General features: G+C 43.7%; 1 protein-coding gene across 1 annotated transcript; it reads left to right on the top strand.

Moving 5' to 3' along the window:
* The first annotated feature begins 1,040 nt into the window (after positions 1–1,040).
* Positions 1,041–2,021, top strand: LOC107505948 (olfactory receptor 8B4). The gene has a single exon (XM_016136379.2). The coding sequence runs from the start codon at positions 1,081–1,083 to the stop codon at positions 2,008–2,010; it is 930 nt and encodes a 309-aa protein (XP_015991865.2). The 5' UTR covers positions 1,041–1,080; the 3' UTR covers positions 2,011–2,021.
* The last annotated feature ends 487 nt before the right edge of the window (positions 2,022–2,508 follow it).

Below are 2,508 nucleotides of genomic sequence, written 5' to 3'. Positions count from 1 at the left end.
GAGATCTGGGATGTATTGATTCTTCCTCTGCTATCAACACTGACTTTGACATGAGATGGAGTAAGGGGCATAGAGGAGGAAGGTAGAGGACACTGTTGGCTTTCTCCTCAGGTGGCAGAGAAGAGGAAAGAAGACCCCTTATCTGGCTGGGAGAGGGAGGCAGAGAATGAGTGGAGAAAATGGGGGACATGAGAGCTCTCAGTATATCCTGAGGCGGTGGGCTTCAGGTTGTACTCCTGGCCCTTGGGGTGTGTTTCTGAGAGTCCTTGGGCAGCCAGTTCAGGTATTCAATCTCCTCATCTCTCAAGAGAGGACAGAATTATTGCTGTCCATGCAATAGTTCACGATCACCTAGATTCACGATCACCCCACAGGAACTGAAATGTAGTGACAGACGTATTCTCAGTAGCTCAGTTGGAGGAATAGATGAGAGAATGTTACCGAACCAAAGTCTGTATGCTTGATATTTCAAAAGGCCAAAGATCAAAACATCAGGGCTTGGAGTAAGGAAAGGTTTATTAATTGAGAAGATGCCAATAGAGAAAATGGGAGAGATAGTGGTGCCTCAAATCCATCTTGTTTGCTAGACTGTGTTAAGGGTTTTTAAGGAACTATGGGGAACAGGTATGCAGAAGTGCTGGTGGGGCAAGCGTTAATTGGAAGACTTTGGAATTTGGCCATTTATGGTAAAGAAGCATCAACATCAGATCTTCCTGGACAACAGACCCTTGGCTTCTGAAAGGGTTCTGGCATTCAAGTTCTGGTTCCATGAGCTGAAGAGAGGGAAGATGAGACTTTGGTTGAGACTTTGGTTCCAGGCACAGCTGGAAGGCAAAGTTCTCTCCTCTGCACATACTTTGGCTGCATGACTTGTGGTTTTGGTCTGTTGTCTCTAAAAAACAACTGAGCACCTTGTCAAACAAGATAGAACCATTTTGAGCTAGTTCTTTGGTTACAAGAAGAAAGGCAAAAGGGGGGGGTGGTATCCACGCAGTCTCATCTCTTCCATTAGCCATGCTTGTGCCTCATCAATCTATGCATTTTGTTCCTTGCTTACACAGATAGTTCCCGCGGAAGACAATGAGCCTGCGAAATAGCTCATCTGTGACTGAGTTTATCCTTGTGAGATTATCGGAACGATCAGAGCTCCAGCTCCCCCTCCTCCTCCTGTTCTTAGGAATCTATGTGTTTACTGTGGTGGGCAACTTGGGCTTGATCATCTTAATTGGGCTGAATTCTAGCCTTCAAACTCCAATGTACTTTTTCCTTTTCAACTTGTCTTTTATAGATCTCTGTTATTCTTCTGTCTTTACCCCAAAAATGCTGAATAATTTTGTGTCAGAAAATATCATCTCTTATGTGGGATGCATGACTCAACTATTTTTCTTCTGCTTCTTTGTCAATTCTGAGTGCTATGTGCTGGTATCAATGGCCTATGATCGCTATGTGGCTATCTGTAATCCTCTGCTATACATGGTCGCCATGTCCCCCCAGGTCTGTTCTCTGCTGGTGTTTGGTTCATACATGGCAGGGTTTGCTGGGGCTATGGCCCACACTGGAAGCATGCTGAGACTGACCTTCTGTGATTCCAACATCATCGACCATTATTTGTGTGAAGTTCTCCCCCTCTTACAGCTCTCCTGCACCAGCACCCATGTCAATGAGCTGCTGTTTTTTATTGTTGTTGGAGTGGTCATCACGACATCCAGTATCAGCATCTTCATCTCTTATGCTTTGATTCTATCCACTATCCTCCGTATTCCTTCTGCTGAAGGCAGGTCCAAAGCCTTTAGCACGTGTGGCTCCCACATGATTGCTGTTGCTCTGTTTTTTGGGTCAGGGGCATTCACCTATTTAACAAACTCTTTTCCTGGGTCTGTGAACCAGGGTAAATATGTCTCAGTCTTCTACACCAACGTTGTCCCCATGCTTAACCCTTTGATCTACAGTTTGAGGAATAAGGATGTTAAATTTGCCCTGGATTTAACCTTGAAAAGAGTGCTTTTCTGATGGTTCTGTTTGTATCAGTTAACTACTGGGAAGTATCATAGTATATTTTTAGCTACAGGTGGGAGAATTTTCATATTTTTTCTCAAGCAGAGTCTTCTTTCCACTTTAAAAAATTGGAAGTCTCTTGCTTATACTCTTCTAGAAGATTATACTATTTTGTACCACTTAAATTGGTTCATTGCATGTAATTTAACATCTATTACATGCCTATTATTTACTGATCTCTATAGTAGGTCCAAGAGATAAATAAGATGAGGCTGTATGCCTTCCATTTTTTTTGGGGGGGGGCAGGAGGGGTAGGCTAAATGGGTTTGTCCAAGTGATACTTCTGGCTAGGAGATGGGGCAGGTGGTGGTATGAGGGTCCAGGAGAGTGACTTTAACTTTTCTTTAGTTATGGAAGGGAGCATCCTTACCAAAGACCAAATGTGGATACCTCAAGCCATGGATAAGATAGTCTCCCAGTTCCGGGAAAGATCGTTTGGTTAGGAAGATTGTA

Source organism: Rousettus aegyptiacus, unplaced genomic scaffold (assembly GCF_014176215.1).
Source record: "Rousettus aegyptiacus isolate mRouAeg1 unplaced genomic scaffold, mRouAeg1.p scaffold_m13_p_5, whole genome shotgun sequence".
In the NCBI taxonomy this organism is placed as follows: domain Eukaryota; kingdom Metazoa; phylum Chordata; class Mammalia; order Chiroptera; family Pteropodidae; genus Rousettus; species Rousettus aegyptiacus.
Note: the sequence above shows the minus strand (reverse complement) of the source record. Positions and strands in the feature narration are given on the sequence as shown.